The sequence below is a fragment of the Phyllostomus hastatus genome, unplaced genomic scaffold (assembly GCF_019186645.2).
Source record: "Phyllostomus hastatus isolate PE091 unplaced genomic scaffold, TTU_PhHast_1.1 phas_scaffold_585, whole genome shotgun sequence".
Taxonomy (NCBI): domain Eukaryota; kingdom Metazoa; phylum Chordata; class Mammalia; order Chiroptera; family Phyllostomidae; genus Phyllostomus; species Phyllostomus hastatus.
The window spans coordinates 9,181,768-9,201,472 of NW_025334037.1; the positions used below are offsets into that span (position 1 = coordinate 9,181,768).

Sequence of the window (19,705 nt, forward strand, 5' to 3'; positions counted from 1 at the left end):
TCGGAGCCTAGAAAAGCCCGTGGTTTAATGGAGTGCTTCATAGTTTTTAAACAGCAAATTTTCATTTGTTTTCCATTTACTTCAAATAATTCAGAATTGCATGGTGGCGGGGCGGGGGGGAAGCTGTGGTGTTTAAAGAGGAGGCCGGAGAACTTGCTGGGGAGGCAGAACAGACGTTTTTAATTGGCTGCCTTTCGTTTGCCAGCCTGGCAATTAGATGTAAGGGAAGTTTTCAGAAAATTGCTGAACCCTCCGGAATTGTTCCAGAATAAAAGGAAATCATCCTCATATCATTTACGACACGAGACAACGCCACACTTCAGTGCCTTTTCTGAGTTTCCACAAAATGTGTCACATTGCAAAGCCTGTGGTAGGACAAAAGGATTTGCTCTTCAGCAGTTTCGCTCGTTTTGATTTCCCTCCTTGAATTCGCTATCATGCCGTCTGTTTCCGCTGGGACCCCCGTTTTTCTGTCTGCTCAGCTGACAGATTCTGGAAGATTGCTTTCTTTTGTTTCTGCCTCCTCACTCCTCCCCCACGTGACACCAAAATGTCTTCTATTCTTCGCAGCTAGTTTTTCAAACTACGTCTCTATTTTTGAAAACTTCCCTCTGTGTGAAAGGAAAGATCCAGATGTGCAAGGTACCAATAAAGTGTTTATTGCCTCTCCCATCCCAGGTATCGTAAATAATAAGACACTTGTTACAGATTAAACTCTTAATAATTTTCTTCCAAAGTCTTCTTCTAACGTTGGGTTAGAAGGACTGTGATCACTTCCGAAGAGAAACACGGTCCAGCCACCAACGAGAGGATGCCCGGGCACAGGTGTCCGTTGGGGCAGGGTCACGTGGAAAACGTCTCAGGCTGGCGGAAGGTCTGAGAATGGGCGCACCGACCGTTCACTCTTTCTTCTCCGGCTGCTGTGTGAGGCCTCCAAAGCCAATGCCCGTGGGGCCAAAGTTCTTGGCGTAGCAAACTGGGACCGAAAACAGGAGAAGGGAGAGAGAATGGGTTGGTTAGCACCATTATTTCAGTCCCTTCTGTCTGGATCCAGTTCCTTCACCTTGAGAAGCATCCTTTTGATGAATGTATTTATAAGTTAATTTGTAAATAAACGGAGTACTTTACTTTAGCATAAAAATGGTTTACGGTCATACCTCGGTACTCCTCGGCTTCAAAATTTGTCAAGCCCTGTCCTGGGCACATTTTGAAGAGGAAAAAAATGTTTCAGCACTCGGCACTCTCTTGGGACCCATCGCACTGGCTAGAACTTGTGTGAGTCACTACGCTGTCTGTCCCGCAAGAGAAAATGTCTCTCATCATTTGGTACTCACTGGTTTGGCACTCGTCAGGAGTTCCGGAATGAATTAACAAGTACCGAGGTACCACTGGAGAGTTCTTTGCACCTCACGGTGTTCACAGACATTTTCTCATTCGAGTCGACATAACCTGGCTCCTGATTGCCTGCCCAGCCTCTCCCCCGACCACTTCCCGCCTCTCCAGGCACACAGCGGGATGCCCCAACTTCGGGCCTTTGCACTCGCTGCCTCCTGTTCCCGGAATGCCCCCTCCCCAACCCCCATTTGTCCTTGGAGGCCCAGGGGAAGCTTGTCCTCCAGGAAGTCTTCCCTAACACCCCAAGCTGATCACTTGCCTCTTCGTACACTACTGCATCCTGTATGGTCTGCCACCAGGGCCTTTTTCACTTGGGTACTCAATGACTGGTCTACCTGTTGATCTCCCTGCTGCTTACAGAAACATTTTAGGCGTTTATGGCCTCTCGGTGCTGAGGACACTCTTGTGTCTTCTACGGCCAGGAGAAGGCAACCACTGTGTCTCACTCATCACGGGAAAAGCTTTGGCAACCTGTAGTCTCGAGGAGTAATGTCCTCCCTCCCTCTGGCCCTCCTCAGTGTTCCTCTCACTCTGCCTGGAGATCTTGAGACACCACCATTGAGTGAGAGGGTGGGAGGGCCCTGCTGAGAAACAATAGGCCTGGGAGAGGCTCCGGGTTTGAGGATGCATCGCCTCTTTCCTTTTGTAGCATCAGGAGAGAGCTAAGGCTCTGTGACTTCTCCATGAGATGAGGGGACCGTGGAGGCAGGTAGGGGCAGGGCTGCGAGGACCAGAAGGAAAATCTACTTGTCGGTTCTATCTGTATTGGTACAAGGTGTGCAACATTAGCAACGGTAACATCAGGAAGAAAAGAGGGAGGGAGCAATGGAGGGAGAGAGGGAGGAAGGATATGCCTTGAATTAGAGGGGCCAGACTGAGTTCATCCTCTCCAATTACCCCCAGCTGCCCCTCAGGCAGACAGAGACCCTTTGGGTTTTCAGAATAAAATGTGATGCTGTTTGTCCAGGCCTGTGATCTCTTCCAGAAGCAGAAGCAGACACTGCTTTCTCCTCATCTTCTCTCCCCACGAGGCACCTAGCTGCCCGAACCACCGAGCATTTGCAAACATCGTCCCCTGACATGCTCCGATGGGGAAGCCCAGAGCTGGGTCAGGCAAGGAATTTCTTTTCCTAAGGTGGTTTTGCTCCCCATCCTGAGAGCCCAAACTGTGCTCAACTGAGCAGCCGTGCCTCCTGGCAGGCCCAGGCCTGTCCACACAGACACGGCTTCTCTTGAGGACCCTCCTCGGGAAACAGCGTCTCCAGAGAGTCTCCGAACCGCTCACCTTTGCAGTAGAGTTCCCCATCTTTGTCAGTGACGTTCGTGGACTCCAGACTCTTCCCACAGATGGCGCAGCGGAAACAGGTCTTGTGCCAAGGCTGAGGGGCACGGGAGAACAAGAACGTTACATGGTGTGGTGGGCAGCAGCAGGTTCTGTTTCCATGGTCACTGCCTTGCCCGGCCACATATAAAGGTGTGCTACTGGCTTAACAGTTCATGTACCTAATTGGCTCCCAGAATAATTTCTCCAGGGAGTTGAAGAAAATAAGATGCTGTGGACTTGGCCAGCAATTCTCAGAACCCCTAACAATAAACTATCTATGTGATTTCCACACGTGTTCCTTCAGAACAGACTACAAAACCAAGGAGTAAACTGGAGAGGGGAAGTTGGACTTGAGACAGTGGGTAACATGTTGAATATCAAGTTAAAGAAGGAAAAGAGTGAATGGGGCCGTGATGCAGGTAGCTCACCCTCATTTTAACTCTGTATTTTCGGTAGAAGAGGGTGCATGGCCGGGACCACCCAGAGGATCACCTGCCTCCCACACATCTGCCTGTCTACTGGGCACGGCTCAGGGGCTCCCATGTGTCCTGCGGCGGACGCCGCCCTTTATTTGAGGTCGGTCCCACTCGCCATGGCCCTCCGCCCCTTATTCAATATAAGCAGGATTTTTTTTTTCTTTTTGTCGGGCCCACATCCTGTGGTGAATACCCTGGCTTCAGGCTGGAAACGGGAGCTCGTGGGGCCCCTGCGCATGACTGTCGCAGACATTTGAGGACTCTCCCGACGGCCAGGACACTTGCAGCCACTTCTGGCTGCTGCGAGGTGTTTGCTGGGATGCCAGCAGCAGATTGAGTTGTGTAGTGTGACACCTTCCTGGAGGGCTCTCAGGGCCGACACCTTTCTGAAAGGACTGCGGGCTCTGAAGGGCAGGGCCTTGTGCATCTTTATCTCCAGGGCTTTTACTGGCTGCCTGATAGCTGGTGGGCTAATGCTGGTTGCTCAAATTCACCAGTTCTAGGTTCCAAGGGCTCCGAGGTGACAGTCACAGCCTGGGAAAGTGGGTGAGGATGGGCGGCCCCTAAAGTGGTCCTTTGGAGCTAAAGAGAATGAAGGCTCTGGCTCCCACCCCCAGTCCCCACTTCCTTCTCTCACCCCTCCCAGCCGATCTGGTGGAGATAGGCAACTCTGGTCTTACCTTGCCACCTCCCATCACCTTCTCCGCAGCATAGACTGACTTTCCACATCGAGGGCACTTCTCTGACTCTCCGAACTTGGCAGTGAACTTGGAAGGGTTGCTGGTGGTGGCTGAACGTGCTGTCTTCGGGGATCTGGGGGGAACAGACGAATGAATGAAACCTATAGACCTGATTCAGCAGAGAGTACTAGCTGTGTGACCTTAAGCAAGTTACCTAACTTCTCTGTGCCTCAGATGCCTCATTGGGAAAATGGGGATCATTATGGCACTGTCCTCCCAGAATTGTTGAGATGGTTAAAGGATGTGACATAAGTACAGCAGTGCCTGCCTGGCATGGGGTAAGGTGTAAACCCTCCCTTTCTACCCTAAAGCACTCATGTCCATGTGTGTTAGCTTGTATGACTGACATTGTGTTGCTGTGGTGGTGACGGGGTAGGTTTTTCTGCACCATGCGGTACTCCACTGGCCTGCTTCCTGGCACGAGCTGTGAAAGTGTTACAGGGCAAGATGGGATCTGGATAGCTGACACTAAACAGATCGTGAGCTGATGCATCCCTTCCCCCATGTGAGCCATGTCCAAGATGGAGGCACAGAAACAGCCCCCGTGTCTCCACATCTTTCAGTGTTTCCTTGTCCATTTACTGCTCAAGTCTCAGCATAACCTCTAGAGTAGGCAGGACTCGGAGGAAAGTGAGGGTGGGAGGCGCAGCTTCCCAAGGTCAAGCAGCTCATGACCAGTGGAGTCGGGATGAAACTGAGTTCTCCAGACTCGTGTCCGTCCGTGTGCAGCACCGTAAGAAAGCCCTAACGTAGGGGAGGGAGCTTCGGGCAATGCACGGCAGAGACTGCGGTTGGTATCATCTTCTTTAAACGGAGTATGCAGTTGGGATTGGGTCATGGGAAAAATTAAGATGGCTAATCACACATCCTTGCACTTTTCCTGGGCTCCTCTTTTTGGAGGGAGCAGATGACCCTTCAGACAGTCTAACTGCTCCGTGGGGCAGGCCCTCCCTGGGACACTGCCTCTGCTGGGCTGGGCCTTTCCGCCCAGTCCCACCACGGAGTGGAGCTGGACACCAGCTGGCCAGACAGCAGCTGCAGGTGAGTGGCTGTCAGTCTGTGATCAGTTCTGGGCTGGGGTCTGGCGTGATCATCAAGGCTGGTGGGACAGCCTGGTAGATGGAGGAGGCACAGCGCAATCTCCCAGCTTCCCTAGGATGGTGTTGGGGGAAACTTCGGCACTGCATTGGCAACAGGCATCCAGGGAGACCCACAGAACGGTTGTAATTGTTTACTCCTGACATACATCCACTCCATCCCCACAGAGCCACTTCCCCCATGGGCATGAGTCATCCTACAACCCAAGGGAAGAAAGCCTTTAGTGGCAAGCTCAAAGCAAACGGCCATTGCTTCCATGCCATATTTATGTGATTTACACAGAAGAGCTCAAAGGGAAGAGAAGAGGCTCCATGGAGTTTTGCAAAGGTCAGACAATGGAACATCTGTACTTTCTGCATTTGCTCTTGACATGCAGACCGAGGGCCATGGTGTAAAAGTAATTGCCCTTTAGAAAGGCAGATAATTTAAAGAGAGACTTTGGAGAGATGACACATTGTTAAAACTTGATCAGACTGAATATTCCTATTGTTGGCAGGTCAACAATAAGGTCCATTCTTTCACTTCCAGAAAACGTTGCTATGGGAACAGAACGGGCTGCCCTGATAACTGGGGCTGTGTGGGGCTGGGAGAAGTGGGGCAGTGACTCACTCTTGGAACTGGAGGCCCAGGTGTTCACCCGTGTCCGTGCTGAGGCAGCCGGCGCCTTGTCCGAATCCGATGCCCTTGGGGCCGTACCTGCGCCCATAGCAGACCTTACAGTAGATCTCCGACTCGTGAGCTGCGACCGTGGTGCTGTCCAGAGCCTTCCTGCAGGCCACTGCCAAAGAAAGGAAGGTCAGGAGGTTGGGGTTACATTCCTCCCCCTTCCCTGCCCCTCCAATACCGTGCTCAGGGCCAAGAGGCCCTCGGCCAAGAACACTACTTTGATTCCTGACCAGTGCATGCATCTTCCCTGGGCCGTAGATTCCAACGTGGTCCTCATGCCACAGATGAGGAAACCGGGACACAGGGAAGGGAAGTGATGCCGTGGTGCCCAGCTAGAAAGGGGTGGAACCGGATGGAGCCAGGTACGTGGTCTCGGACCAGCTAAGAATACTGTCTCTGAATCGGAAGAGCCTGAATTCCAGTGTGACTCACCCTAAATGATATCAAGGAAGTGTGTGTGTGTGTGTGTGTGTGTGTGTGTGTGTGTGTAGGGCAAGGAGCTAAGGCAGGAGACAAATGTATTTTTTTTATAATCATGTCCGAATGAAGATTGAGCAGTTTCTGTACTTATCATGACCTTTGAAGGACACTGCGCTGTTCAAGGAGACAGTTATCACTGAGGCTTCTTTTGATCATGTTCTGGAAGTCAGGAGGTGGTGAGGAGGGTAGACCTGCCTCAGAGACCCTTCGGCTTCCATTGGCTCAGTTCCCCCGTCACCATATGCTACCTCGTAGTGTAAACTGTGTAAGACCAGCCCTCATTTTTCCAAAGAGAAGATTTATGGCAAGAGTTATTTTGCCAATTTAAGAGAAATACTTTTAAGGATGTAAATGACAGTGTCAAATCCCTATGTATAGTATTAGTAATTTAATAATATAAATCACGTATTAAATTGGAGGTGTTCATTTTTCTAATCCCACACAAATTCAGGAAATGGTTGTATCCGAATCTGCATCTGCAGCGTCACCGGTGTCTTTCCGAGACAGCTGGCCCAGCCCCAGAGCAGCCCATCGCCCCTTGTCGCAGCCTGTTGGCACCTGAGCAGGGAGCGGTCACCTGGAAATTGTGTCTCAACCAGAAGTCCCTATTAATGTAATATTAGGGCAGCTTTGAAAGAACATGTAGGATTTCCACAGCGTGATAACTTTTCTGAATTGCTTGGCAACAATAATCCGCGAAGGTTGCTCATGGCGGTGCTCAGTGCTCATTATAGCGAGGTCACAGCCTGGGGAATGAGAATACATGTGCATTCATTTTATTTGCTTCCCTTTTTAAATTTTAACCGGTTCCATCAAGTGACCTCTATAAGCAAGTCAGCATTGAATGAATTTGTTTCGGGCTCATATGCCTTCCTCAAACGGTATTTTAGTTTAAAAAAGAAAGGAATTGGATGTGAGAGTGGGAGTAGACTCTAAGGATGTATGCGAGGACTGGCCACAGGCTGGCGGCTGCATGGTGGGGGAACCAGTGTGCGGAACCTCACGAAACGATTCTGTCAATGTTACCTGTATTAGACATTCTGTAAAAATGTTTAAAAAAATAAATGAATAATAAAGTAATTGAGAAACTGTCTTATAGCATGGGAGACTTTATAAGGCCTTGAAAACAAGGGAAACCCTTTTCACGAGGAGTAATTTTGGGAGGGGAGCAGTAGAAACTTATCTCTGCCCTTCTTGTTGCTCTCAGGTGCCGATCTTCAGAACAACCTTTCAAATACGTGTTGATGTTCTAGAGTCTGAGTTCCTTAAGGGCAAGATTTTTACCTTACTATCCTCAGAACAGTGTGGAGTCTGGCCCTGAATTAGTCCCCTGTAAACATTTGTCGGATGAACGGACGGATGAACAGATGGGTGGATGGATGGATGGATGTGCGCATGCACGTGTGAATGAAGACCAGTGACTTGTCCACAATTATACAACAGGACCCTGCGGAGCCACGACTGGCTCAGAGCCTTCGGCTCCGACTCTGGTGGTCATTCCCGCCACTCCAGGGCTACCTATGCCCCGTCGCGCCCTGGCCAAGTCGACAGCCCCTGCCAGGCCCTGACCAGCTCCCAGGCGCAGGCTCAGTAGAGCTGTGCTGCCCAGTGCTGACCACTCTCGCCTGCCACAGGAAGTTCACAAGATGCACTTCCTTTTCAAGCACTCGACACAAACGAAATAGGAATATACAATATTTTGTTAATAATTTATGTATTGATAATATACTAAAATTATACTTTTTATATGTTAGGTTAAGTAAAATGTTTTAAAATTAATTTCACCTGTTTCTTTGTACTTTTTAAAAATATGGTTACTGGAAAACTTAAATTTGCATGTGTGGCTTGCAAACATTATGTTTCTTTTGGATGTGCTGGTGAGAAGGATTAAGATCTGTCTAGAAGTTAGGCAAACGTGTTGGGGGGACAGGCTTAGGTAGGCTGTGCCTCTCTGAACCCCATCTCCGGCAATTACAGGGCCGCCTGCGGATAGGCAAGTCTTGCGATGATAATAGAAAAAGTGTGTTTCTCTCTAGGATCTTTCTGTCTACCCCATTTGAGAAACTGGTACTGCTCACATCCCCACCCCACTTACGAGCTCTAAGGAAACATTAGAGGGTTAAAGCAGTGTGCCACCCAATGCCCAAACCCCTTCTGCCCTGGCTCCGTCATCCTGCGGACGGGGGAGGACAGGATGCCCCTTACCATGGACAGCTTCACTACCGTTTTCTGTTCCCATTCAGGCATCAAAGTTGATCAAAGGAAAATAAAGGCCTAGAGGGCTGGATTTCCATATCAAGAGCTCCAGTCTTCTTTTTGTAACCACCTGTGTGGTAGGTATAACCCACTTGGCATTTTACAGGTGAGGGAGTGGAGGCGAGACGGAGAAATGACCTGCCTAAGGTCTCACAGTCTATGGCAGAGCAGAGACGCAAACCCTGACATTTTTACTCTGATTCTAGGGTTCTTGCCAATATCCCTCACCCCGCCCACCCCTCACCCCCCTGCTTTATAAAGAACACTGGCTGTTTTTAGACAAAAGCCGGAGGGTTGTGGGATAAACTGTCTTCAGCAATAACTTCTGGATGGACAGCTGTAATAATAATAATGAATCAGATGGATGTGTCCAGTGCCTTAAAAACAAATACGCATTATTAAAACCCAAAGCATTAGTAAATCTGCCACCCCAATCACTCAGAACAATATTTTCCCCTGTTCTTCGATGATATTTATGTTTGCTGTAGGGGATAAGCCTGCAGCAGATAAACTGTTACTGTTTCTGGCAGCTTAAGGATGGAGAGTCTCCTGCCCTAACACATGGAGCCCAGCCCTTGAAGTTCCATCTGAAACCGTTCGGGCCAGTGTGAAGCCTAGTGGTCACTGGGCTGAGGCATGGAGGTGGGGTGGGGGATTCTGGGGAGGGGCTCTGCCAAGCATCCAGTAAAGCTAACCCCTGAGCCAGATCTACTGGAGGGAAGCAAAGAAGGTGAGTGGCCAAAGAAACAGGGCTGGCTACTAAGAAATTCCAGAATGCACTCATGTCAAAGAGTCTAGACTGGAAGTCTGAAGAAATAGATGCTATTCCTGGCTCAGCTACAGGTGCTTGGGACCTGGGCTCAGAGATGAGAAACAACTCGCCCAAAGTCGCACAAGGTGGGCAGAGCCGGACTCCCGGGTGAACCACAGCATCTTCAAATTGCCCTCATTTTAACATTTGTGCGGCTCTGCCTGGCAGGTGATGGGAAACATTCCCTTTGTCAAATGACTGGTGCCCAGGCCCTGAACCTCTTCATTTTCTGACTCTTAAACAGAACTGGCACGCATTTCTCTGTCTGATACAGGTTCTTTCTTTAGAAAAGCCTGTTGCAGCTGACTTCAGTGACAGCTGGCCAGTGCAAAAGACACCAAGAGCCAAATCCATCCTGGTTCCAGATAAGTAATGGTGTCTTTCTCCGCCAAGTCACACTTTGTAAATGTTGCCTCCGGGTTCAAGTTTTCACCACCGAGAGCGGTGGCGGGCCAGCTCGTTCTGATGTTGAGCTGCAGGGAAATGGCCTCTGAGCTGGGCAAGTGGTTGGAGAGCGAGTGCTCAGAAGAGCACCCTCCCTTGCTCAGGGGGGACCCACCCATTCCCAGGGGATGCTGATGCTGCTGGTCCCGGGACCATGCTCGGAGGACCACTGACAGAGAGGCATCTGTGGCTAAGGGTGAGCCTTGAAATGCCCTCTGGATGCCAAGGGGCCTTCGTGGTGTTCACCCAACTCACTGCAGTGGAAGCAGGTCTTGTGGAAACTCCTTCCATTGCATTGGATCTCTTCTGCATGGTAGACTGTCTTGTCGCAGGCTCCGCACTTTGCTCCTCCACCCCAGTTCGGCATCTTGAAGACTTCTGACAAAGGTCAAGTCTGATGGGATATAAAGCAAATACCGAAAGTTTAGGTGACCTCAGCAGTGAACCAATTACTGGTAGAGCAGTGGTCTGAAGAGCTGGATCCTGCCCCAGCTTGTTTGGTCATTCATTCATTCATTCATCCATCCATCCATCCATTCATCCATCCATTCATCCATCCATCCATCCATCCATCCATCCATCCATCCATTCATCTATCCATCCATCCATCCATTCATCCATTCATTCATTCATTCAGCAAATACTATGTGCAAGTTGCAAGGCATTGAATAAGGCTCTGAGCAAGTCACTTTACTACTTGGGGACTCAGTTTCCTCTTCTGTTAAATTTCAAAAACACCTTCCCCTCTGAACCCCACAGGGTTCTTGGAAGGGGTGGATGAGCTTATTTTGTGCATATAAAATTATATACAAATACTAAGTATTACTATTTTTCCATCTAAGGTTTTTTTTTAATATTTATTTATTTTTAGAGAGGGAAGGGAGGGAGATAGAGAGAGAGAGAGAAACATCAATGTGCAGTTGCTGGGGGTCATGGCTTGCAACCCAGGCATGTACCCTGACTGGGAATCGAACCTGTGACACTTTGGTTCACAGCCTGCACTCAATGCACTGAGCTATGCCAGCCAGGGCTCCATCTAAGGGTTTAAATATCATTCCATCAGAGTGGCAATAACCTATTGAAATGGTCTTATCTTCTTATCTAGTTCAGTGCTTCTAGATGCACCTTGAATTTTGCTGATAACATGCGGATTCTGGTTCGGTAGATCTGCAGAGAGGCAGGAAGTTCTGAATTTCTAACAGACTCCAGGCAGTGCAAATGCTACTAGTAGTGGATCACCCTTTGGGTAGCAAAGCCTTAGCTAATTTTGCTGATAGAAATATATAGTATATAAAATATCCAACTCAGATTTCTTCCTTCTATTCATAATTTCCTTTTTAAAACATATTATTTCTCAGGCAATAGGCTGTCTTGGCACTACTCTAGATCAGCGATCTGGAAACCTGCCTTCTGCTTTTGGGGCTACCCACAGCTTGCTGTGTGCATTGAGATGAACTGTGGGGCTTCTCTTACTTCTGCCTTCCCAGCTATACTATAAAGAGAGTCACTCTTTCCTTGCTGCTTCACGGGGCTCTTTAGGGGACCACAGGACGTGAGGTGCAGGAAGGTCCTAGACAGAGCTCGCAGTGCCAGGTGTGATCACAGGAGCCAGGTGATGAAGCCCTGTGTCTCCCCACACCTCGGAGCACATGCTGCTGCCAGGAGCTGCTGATGCCCACAGCCCCGGCCCATCACTGTCTGCTCACTGGAGAGTCAAGTTCAAGAGATACTAGACAAGAGGGAGCAACACAAATGTTTTCTCTTTCTTCCTGTGCCTGTGTGTAAGTGCTGATCCAGTTTTCACCTTCCCCAGAGCAAAACTAAATCAAGTCAACAATACTCGGTGAAATTTCTGCATTCCCCCTCGCCCCGGGGGTGGGAGGGGGAAGGCAAAGTTCATTGGGATCCTCTGGTTTCTAAGAAGCCTGGTGTGTCGTGTTGTTATGGACACCAATACTATCAGGTCATTCCAAGCCGCTGCTTCTGACCTTCTTTTTCCCTTCTGGGAAGCAATTCACTTTCTTATAATAGTTGGCGATTACCATTAAGCCCTCCTGGGCACTGGCCAGGAATGTGTATCCCAGACTCACAACAAAGACAGTTTTTGCTAAGAAACAGAAGGTAAATAGCAAACAGACCCACTGAACCCGATACTGGGACCAAAGGGGACATCCCTATCTAAATGTCCCTGCAAGGGGCTTTTCCCACTTACAAAAACTGTGCGAGGTTAGCCGGGAATATCCTATCCTTCCTCTCATAGAAACAGGCTCTTTTAATTCTATAAAATTGTATAAAATAACTTTTTAAAAAGATTTTATTTATTTATTTTTAGAGAGAGGGGAAGGGAGAAAGAGAGAGAGAGGAACATCAATGTGTGGTTGCCTCTCTCACACCCCCTATTGGGGACCTGGCCTGCAACCAAGGCGTGTGCCTTGACTGGGAATCAAACCAGTGACCCTTTGATTTGCAGGCCGGTGCTCAATCCACTGAGCCACACCAGCCAGGACAAAAATAACTTTTTAAAAAGAAACATTTAGTGTTTCTGTTTGTGTAGTCAGGTTATTTACTATAGTGGAAACAAGTAATGGATTTTGAGTTGAAATCTTTGAGATCAAGTCTGCATTCATTCATTCATGAATTTATTCATTCACCATGCATTTACTACCTTACTATGTCAAGCACTGCACCAGGTACTGGTGAGGGATGAAGGGGAGGAAAACATAGAAATGAATGATTTGTGTCTTTTAGAATTGAAAAGCCCACACTCTACTGAGGAAGATAGGCAGGAACCAGAATGCTCTGCACCAGGGAAGAGTCTTGTGAGAAGTGCATGCAAACTCAAAGGAGGGAGTTTGCATTTACATTGCAAACCCACATTTACACTGGAGACGAAAGCAGTGAGTTGGAGGATCACAAAAGATGGCACGTCCAGATGGGGTGTTGAGGGGTGACTCAGAGTTCACCAGATAGAGAAAAGTGGGAGGAACACTTAGGCAGAGAAAATTTCCTACAGAAAGGCAGAAAGACCTTAATATCTCCTAAAGGAGCCAAAATTAATTTGTAGGACTTTTAGCATTGGAATAGATTCTGAAGATTGACCAACACCCTCATTTACAGACAAGGTGAGGCATAAGTAAGCATTTGGGAGTATTTTCTTAGCCAACTCCCTTTTCCAGGAGCCATCTTTCTCTGATTAAAAATGATGTGTTCTCCAGAAAAGAATAGAATCACATAATTCTACTTGTGTTCATTTTGATCCAGAGTTTCAACATAATATAAAATAGAGGAGAAATGTAATATATACCCAAGAATGTGACAGTGACACTTGTGAGATTAATGACGTGGAAATTTTCACGAAAACAACCCTGGGTCAAATTTCTCATTTCAGATCTCCAGTGGAGATTTCGTGGGCATGTCCCACAAGTTAGTAGGAGAGAGACATACCTCTTAGGGGTGTGTATATTCAGCAGCTGCCTACACACAATATTTTTCATTGTGAGGATAAGATTGTAGATAATAACTTCTTCACAAAGTAACATATGCTAGCACGGGTTTTTAGAAATGATCATAAATACCTGACACATATAAATCAAGACTTGAAATCCAAAATAGAAATCCATGAACATTCTATTAAACAGGAGTTCAGTCCCATTTCTAAAGATGGATTTGTAGCTCTGGAGGCCAAACACAAAAGATAGCTATGATTTTTTTTCTTCCAATGCTCAAAAGCCAAAAGGAGAAGGGTGTTGCAAAGCACCCTGAATTGGAAGACACAGGTTCTAATCTTGACCTTGTGACCTTGAATGTGGGTAAAAAATAGCGACAATACAATCGACTGCACTTTCCTCACAGGACCATTGTGAAAGTCATGGAAATATGATGGAAGTTAAAGCAGTACGGTAGCCCCCACTTATCTGCTGGGGATGTGTTCTAAGACTCTCAGAGGAAGCCTGAGACCACTTGTAGTAGTGAACCCTATACACACAGTTTCACTTAGAGGAAGCATTGCATGGCTGTACATCCACACAAGGAAGCACTTTACAGCTTCTCTCTGGCGTATCTGATTTGTCAGCATCACTACTCTTGCTCTTCGGGGCCTTTATCATGTAAAAATGAGGATGACTTGAACACAAGCACTGGGACACCACAACAGTTGATCTGAAAACCAACTCAGCTGCTAGGTGGGTAGCTGGCGGGGAGTGGGGGACATATACCGTGTGAATACAAGATTCACGTCCTGGGTGAGACAGAACTCGAGATTTCAGCATACTACTCAGAGCTGTGCGATTTTATTGCACTACTCAGAATGACATGCAATTTAAAACACACGAATTGTTTACTTCTGGAACTTTCCATTTAATATTTTTGGACCAAGGCTGACTGCCCCTAACCAAAACCATGGAAAATAGAACCATGGGTAAGGACACTTTTATTGAGAAGCTTTTTAAAGGCAAGGCATTATTACCTCCTTTATATCAGGGTATTCGAATAGAACCATATTGCTCAGTAAGTTGCTATGATTTGAGAGCACATTTAGGCCTTGGCTTACATGCATAACCTTTTTAGCCTCCTGCATTGCTTCGGAATTCCTTTGCCTCAACACTCCCCTAGCCAGACCCACACTGTGAGCTTACCCTGGCGAGATACCAAGGGATGGACCATTTGTTTATCAGTGTTGCCTGGCACTGGGGAGGACTGTTGAAGGTGGGATGCCAAATATAGGCTTGCCTGTCACTCAGCCCCATTTGTCCCCTGGGTCACAATCTCCATCACATTTTCTGGGCCAGTTTGGGAGATGGGTGCATTATCACAGATGGAGTCGGTGCTCAGGATTGAAATGCAGGACAGCCCAAGATTTATGAGGATGAGACCGAATGTAGGGCCCTGCTACATCAGCTAGGGGCAGGGTGGACTCCAGACTTCGGGATACCCAGGTCCCAGGGAGAGACAATGTGTGCGGGCTTCCTAACGAACAGCGCTGTGGAGGAGATGACACTGGGGGTGTGTTGCAATGGGGGATGGGAAAAGCACTGGGTGAAACGGAAAAGCGAGTCCCGGCTCTGTCTGGCCTCCCTGAAGCTGTATGATGTGGGCAGGTTCTTCAAGCTCTTTGAACTGCAGTATCCTCGCTAAAATGGGCATAATAGTCCCCTCTGTTTCACTATTGCTGGCAGGATTATAGCAATACAAACATGCATCTAACCACTTTGCAAACTGTAGAGTATTGTAAAATGTGAGTGCTCATCAGTTCTGCAATAATGCTGTTTTCATGCATCAGTGTGGATTTGTGAAAGAAAAACCAACTGTGTATCTTTGGCACATTCTTTCTGAGCCCAACACTTTGTTTTGTTTTCAAACTACCAGCTATGGTGCTGAACAGTGATCTGTGGGAAAAGTGGGTGGGGTGGATACGGTGGGTGCTGAGTGATTCTGTTTCTCCTTTGTCTGTTCAAGTACCTGGGTGGGAAACGTAGGCCCTGTGAGCAGAGTCCTCAAGTGAAAATGCCATTTTGAATTCAGTTGTGGTTCATTTAGTCATCCTATTAGATGCCGATAAATTGCCTACACTGGCTGATACAAAGATTTTGGATCATAGGAACTTATATCTGGAATCTAAGTTACTAACATAATAATATTATTGAAGCTGATGTGTGTCTGGAGACCAGCCCCTGGGCCGGATACTGTGTCATATCTCATTTAATCTGCACAGCAACCCTTCAAGGTAGGCGATGTTACAAAATTTACTTTAGAGATGGGGAAATGCGGTGGGAAATTATGTGGCCCAAGGTCACATGGCCAACTGAAACTCGGGCCTCTCTGAGCCCAAAGCTGTGTTCTTACCTTAACCACTACTTATTATTAACTGTGCATCAGTGGATTCATATAAAGTATCTTTGGTACCACAGCCCCGCAGAGCTAATTTTGTTATCCTCTTTGTGCAGATAAATAAAACCGAGACTCAGAGCTTAAGTGAGGTCTGAGGTCACACAGGCAGTAAATGACAGAGCTGCAATTCAAACCCCAGTTAAGCTGGTTCTGTGTCCCCTGTCCCTGCTTACAACATGCTCGAGAGGGAACAAGGCTCAGCTCCCACCGGTTGATGGGACCTGGGATATGATCAACGCATTATCTCTCCTTGGGACAGAGTAGTCGTGGGTGGGAGTAACAGGGAGACTAAATTCAATTCAGGAAAAGAAGGGACTTCCTAAGAGTCAGTGCTAGTCAAACAAGGAAAGGGCTGCTTTGGAGCTGAAGAGGTGTTCTCTCTCACTATGAGCATTACCTGGACTGGGATGGGCATCCGAGGGCTGCGGTGCAGTGAAGCCCCTTCAAGGGCCCTTCAAGCCCTGAGACAGATGGAGGGATCTGAAGAGTGACTGGAGCCTTACTTTGCAGAAGTGCCGCCCCATTGCATCCCCTCTCAAACACTGCCTTTCCTGTGTTTTCCTAGTCCGATGACGATGAGGAAGATGATGTTGCATAGTGGGAAAACGTGGGCTTTGGAAAGACCCAGGCCAGAGTTCAAAAAATCACTATCTGTTGGACCTTGGGCAAATTGCTTAAAATCTCTGAGCCTAGGGTCCTCAGGCATGTAAAGATAAAATGAGAATCCTTGTCTTAGAAGGCTGTTTTCAGGTTAAATAATAATAGCAAGATGCTATGCACGAATCCTTAATATATAGTAGGTATTTGATAATTTGTGTTGCATTATTATTATTATTGTTATTATTATATCTCTTGTTTTTAAATCAATTTTCTTAAAACGAGCAAGTTTCTTCTCGCTTCAGCTCCATGGCCCTTCTGGTTCAAACTCTGAACCAGTTTTGCTTCTCAGCCCTCAGAGTGCACTGCACGCAGGAACAGACACAGCCAGGCCGGGGAAGAGTCAGCCCCCTTGGGGGGCCCAGAGCGCCTGGTGCCAGAGACGGCATGTCAGGCAAAGTCCTAAGCCTGTGCCCTGGGACAGCCGCTTTCTGGCTTTGGCAGCTCTGGTGCCTAATACCAGCTGACCTCCCTGGTGACCTGCGCTTTGAAGGGAAGCAGCGAACTCAGACAGAATCCCTCCCTGTGGCCCAGGGAGACAGTGCCCTTCAGCTCGCATGCATGGGACACTCAAGGTCAATAGCTCCCTCCTAAGCTTCTGAACAGAGAGATACATGAAGTCCCCTGTGAAGAGGCCCTTTCACAAAGCCTGGGGAGCATAGGCCACTTGTTGCCAGCACAGAAATAAACCCGAGTGTTGGCTGGCGTCCCTTTAAAACTTAGACACGAAAGACATGCCTGCGCATCACACTTAGGCCACAACACGCGGGTCATATTACATCTTTTCTGAAATTGTCTCTGAAGTGCGGCCAACGTTTACTCTCAGAAATTCACTTTGTTCTGTTTGGACCTTGGTGATTTGTTTTTAAAGACCACGTCGCACTGGCTCTGCCACTTTCTAGCCGTGTGACCCTGAGTGATTCCTGTGCTTCCTTGAACTTTTGTTTCTTCCTCTGAAGTTCTCGCAGGACTCTTGGTGACAGTTCAACAAGCTAATATTGTTCTGCGCGCACAGTAAACAGGGCAGTAAACAGCCAGTAAATCATGATCAACCCTTTCCCATGATGAGTCTCAGAAGACTCTTCCATCCTCCGTGGCCCTTAAGATAACTGTTTGCCTTCCTGCTTTCCTTCACTGCAGCGAGTAACTGTACTTTTTCATGGTGAAGGTATCGCATTTCTCTCTGGCCACGAGGCCCCAGCCTGCATGCAGTATTCCCAGAGGTCCGAGCGGCAGGCTTGTAGTTGGACACCTGCCTGCCTCGGGAGTTGTATTCCCTGTGGACTATATTCCTAGTCTGGGTCCTTCTGTAAACCAGATTCATTGTCTAGCTCCCGGTCAGCTCGCCGTTCACTCTGACCTCTGCACTTTTGTCATCACACGTGTGCCCAGCAGGACATCCTTCCGCGGCCCATCCGGTCTGGCCCTGTGCCTTTTCTCAAAGGCCTCACGAATCTGTGTAGCATTGTTAAGCTTCGCAAAGTGCTTTACTCTATACCCTCTCTCATTTGATTTTCACAAATCCCTTTGGGATGGGTGGCCTCACCTTCATTCTACTGCTCAGAAGATGGAAACTCAGAGAAGTGATGGTCAGGCTTGCCTCCCTTCTCTCTGATAACGGCGTGTGCGTGTGGGCTGCACCTGTCTGCCGGGGCTGGAAAGGACACCAAACCCTAGGAATCAGCTGTCCTCCCTGTCAACAGCCAAGTGCATTTAATCATGGAGTTGATCAGAAGGGAACCAAAGCCAAGCCAGAAGAGTCCTCACATTTTCTGGGTCATAAACCCATTTTACATACATTGTGATGTATTGGATGTACCCAAAACTGAGATTCAGCCCCAAAAGTAAACTGAGGACACAGACTTTACCTATTTCTCCACCCTTCCTGATGTTCATGCCCACCCTTCCCTGCATCAGTGCTTCTTCCATGTTCCCAGCCCCAGCACAGGACGAGGTCAGAACCAGCTCATTAGATTGCACTGAACTGTACCGCAGAGAGACAAGGCTTCTCCTGACTGGCTCACCAACTTCTCCCTCTTGGGGGAGTCGCTGCTCCAGCTCAGGAATGGAAACAGAACCTGGAGAGGGCGGCTTTGTTCTTTGGGTAGCATTTCCCCTCAGACCATCACTTAAAACCATTCACATTCTCAGTCACACTCATGCCTGTCATTCACTGGAATTTAACAGGAGCGGGGAGGGGGAGAGAGAGAGGAAAAGAAAGAAAACAGAAGGAAAGAAAGAAAAGAAAACATTCTTGACTGAAGCCCAGAGATGACACTGGGAATCAGCCCCTCACCCCTGGCTAGGAATTATCCTCCTACTAAGTAGAGCTTTTAATGGATTTTCAACATAGCAATGTCTTTTTCAGATACTGTTTTGGTTTAGTTAGAATGTTTAAAGGCAAGCCTGTTGACAAACATCCTTGGGATGTAAAATCTGTATTAACCCAAAAAGTGTCACTGTCTCCTCTGCGCGGGACGGGGTATGGTGAAGGATGGCAATCTTGGTCCTTCACCGGCACCTCCGGAACAGCACCGCTCCTTGTATTCTGCACACTGAAAAGCTGGCTTCTGCTGTGCTGTGTCTGTCACACCACTTTCTAAGTGTGCGGCACTTTACAGTTTAGAAAAATGTCACCACGTCCACGTCGGCCCTTAGGGAGGAAACCAAGGCCCCGAAGGCAGGAACTCCTCAAAGTCACACATCCATTCATTATGTGGTTCTGGGACCAGAATTCAGGGCTTTTGACCAGGACAATAGGAAACCCGATTCCACCATGAAAACAGTTTTAGACCAAAAATAATACCATACCCATTTCTCTAAGAAATGGGGTTCTCTAAGCCCCCAAATGTTAATTGCCCTTTTTAGGAATTTTCTAAACAGCTGTTAGATTCACACCAGAGTCCAATGTAACTGGAGTCTCCTCACACAGACCCAGAGTGGCTAGTGCTTGGGTCATCAAACACATCTTCACTCTATGGGACCTGTCACGGCCCCAACCAGCCACCAAACCAGCAGCCCACCTCCATCCCAAACACTTGTTTTGCTCCACTTACCTGCCTGTGAGGTCTCTGTCAGCTCAACTGAGTCAGGGGGGCTATCATCCTCTCTAAATATATGGAGGCCGTCGCCAGCCTTGGCCTGCAGAGGGAAGGGCGGGAGGGAGGCTGAGGGGAGAGGGGGAAGGAGACATGAGTAACACAACTGCTATCAGAGGCTGAAAATAGCCTGTGACCGAAGCCCTGAGTTTTGTTCCCCCCACGCCAGCTGTGGGGCCCTTGGAGAACAATATCTTTTGAGTTCTGTTTTGATTGCCAAGTGCCTATGGCACCAAGGGATCCATCTGTGGAGTAGACATTTTTGATTGAGTGGATGGATCAGGAATGAGAGCAAAGAAGGGTTTTATGTCTAAACTCATTTTTTTTCCAGGCTCCTACTGCCCTGACCTTTCTGGAAATCAAGGCGAGGTACC

General features: G+C 48.0%; 1 protein-coding gene across 1 annotated transcript; it reads right to left on the bottom strand.

Annotated features, from left to right (window-relative positions):
- Positions 1–636: 636 nt before the first annotated feature.
- CSRP3 (cysteine and glycine rich protein 3) lies at positions 637–19,430 on the bottom strand. The gene is made up of 6 exons (XM_045825762.1): positions 19,290–19,430; positions 9,946–10,084; positions 5,643–5,811; positions 3,876–4,008; positions 2,681–2,774; positions 637–976 (listed from the first exon to the last, which is right to left on the bottom strand). Exons 2-6 carry the CDS (start codon positions 10,055–10,057, stop codon positions 900–902), a joined length of 585 nt encoding a protein of 194 aa, XP_045681718.1. The 5' UTR covers positions 10,058–10,084; positions 19,290–19,430; the 3' UTR covers positions 637–899.
- Between the last annotated feature and the right edge of the window lie 275 nt (positions 19,431–19,705).

Coding starts and splice junctions, on each gene's coding strand:
- CSRP3 (XM_045825762.1), bottom strand. CDS start 10,057: ATGCCGAACTGGGGTGGAGGAGCAAAGTGCGGAGCCTGCGACAAGACA. Junction 4,009..5,642: donor CTGGGCCTCCAGTTCCAAGA/GTGAGTCACTGC, acceptor TGTTCCCCCCAG/ATCCCCGAAGACAGCACGTT. Junction 977..2,680: donor TGGGGAACTCTACTGCAAAG/GTGAGCGGTTCG, acceptor TTTCGGTCCCAG/TTTGCTACGCCAAGAACTTT.